Source organism: Vollenhovia emeryi, unplaced genomic scaffold (genome assembly GCF_000949405.1).
Source record: "Vollenhovia emeryi isolate VEMERY1.0 unplaced genomic scaffold, V.emery_V1.0 DF945820.1, whole genome shotgun sequence".
Lineage (NCBI taxonomy): Eukaryota > Metazoa > Arthropoda > Insecta > Hymenoptera > Formicidae > Vollenhovia > Vollenhovia emeryi.
In genome coordinates this window covers 308-2,068 of record NW_011960546.1, presented here as the reverse complement: position 1 = coordinate 2,068, position 1,761 = coordinate 308, and the positions used below count along the sequence as shown (strand labels likewise).

At 45.3% G+C, this 1,761-nt stretch overlaps 1 protein-coding gene across 1 annotated transcript; it reads right to left on the bottom strand.

Moving 5' to 3' along the window:
* Positions 1-607: 607 nt before the first annotated feature.
* On the bottom strand, positions 608-1,293 carry LOC105560681 (the record flags this gene model as incomplete). The annotated part of the gene is made up of 1 exon (XM_012010000.1): positions 608-1,293. A coding segment is annotated over exon 1 (686 nt), but the record flags the coding sequence as incomplete, so codon positions are not given.
* Positions 1,294-1,761: the final 468 nt, after the last annotated feature.

Here is a 1,761-nt window from a genome sequence, read left to right as displayed (position 1 = left end):
GGATTTGACGGACCATTGGATTTTTTTGCTTGGGGTACTATTAAACAAAAATTCTACGAAAAGCCGGTTAATGACATTAATTCTTTACAAGGAAGAATTATTCAAGGATGTGAAACAATTACAGCTATTCAGTGCCGCTCTGCCACTGCTACGGTCAAAGACAGATGTCAAGCCTGTCTCAATGTTCAAGGCCGTCACTTTGAACAAAATTTATAATTAAGTAAAAATTTTCATATTTTTTAGTAATAAAGTATTTGAAGCACACTATTAAATTATTTAGTCGTCATGGCTTCCGGATGGTTGCCGCGTCCGTTTGCAGTGTGGTGCCGACGTTTCGCAGGCGTTGCAGTCTGCTTCATCAGGGCTGGGAGACTCTGATACTGAGCTCCCTCGCGTTGCGCTCGTCCTTTTATACTCGTTCTTGGGGGGAGGGAAGGGAGGGGGTCAGCCTATGCCGGCTGACAGTTTTTTTTTTAAAACCGGGAGGGCGGTGTGCCATATCGGGCTCACCTGATAGCCTTTGTCGCGATTCAGATTGTCAGGGTGTTTCAAGATTTCTATGCCTTCGCGGTGTTTTCGTGCGAAATAGCTTTGGGACGGGGCCAACATGGTGGCTTTGTCGAACTGGATGGCGTGTCCGGTCTCGATCTTGTGTTCGGCTAGAGCTGATTGTGAGAAGTGGCCGTATTTGGTACATCGCTGGTGTTCTTTGATTCGTGTACTAATCTTCCTCCCGGTTTCTCCTATGTACGCTTTGCCGCAGGAGCATGGGACCTTGTAAACCCCTGGGGCTGTCAAAGGGGGTCTCCGGTCCTTGGGATTGGGGAGCATTTGTGAGAGGTTGTTGCAAGGTTTGAAGATCGCTTTGATGTTGTGTTTGCTCAGAATTCTGCTGATGCGGTCCGTGGTGCCTCTGACGTATGGGAGTACTACTGCCTTAATCTTCTCTTTCTCTGTCTCTGGCGTCGTGTTGTTGTTCTGGCCGGATTCCTTGTTGGTCAGCTTCTTGATGGTACGGTTGATGTTTCTGCTGCTGTATCCGTTCCTGGTCAGGGTTCGGTGAAGGTGGTTTAGCTCTCCGTTCAGGGCGGCTGGTTCCGAGATGGAGAGTGCTCTGTGGACTAGAGAGCTGATTACCGAATTCTTTTGGGCGGGGTGATGGTGGGAGTTTGCGTGGAGGTATCGGTCTGTGTGTGTTGGTTTGCGGTAGACGTTGTGGCTTAGGGTGCCGTCTTCGTTCCTACGGACCAGGACATCCAGGAAGGGGATTTGGGAATTCTGTTCGGTCTCCATTGTGAATTGGATGTTGGGATGTTGGGAGTTAATGAAAGTGAGGAAATGAGGTAGAGTCTCCCTTCCGTGGTTCCAGATGACGAAGGTGTCGTCCACGTACCGGAACCATGTAGAGGGTTTTAGTGGGGCCTTCTTCATTTATTAAATTATTTATTATAACCCGATAACAATTTCATACAATTTTATAATGAAAAAATTTTTAGATGTCAATATCTCTTAAACAAATCGTTTACGGACATGTCTCCAGAGGAAAGTTTTTCTTGTTTTGAGGTCTTAAGTTCATATTTTAAGTTAGGACACTTTACCCTGAAACACCCTGTATAATTAGAAAAAGTAAAGTAAAGTGTGCAAATTAGAAATTTGCACATGGCTTCCTCATGGAGGAAGCTTTATGAGTGAAATCTAATTTTTTTCGATGTTTCTTGAAAGTGTGCAAATTAGAAATTTGCACATTGCTTCTTCAGCATT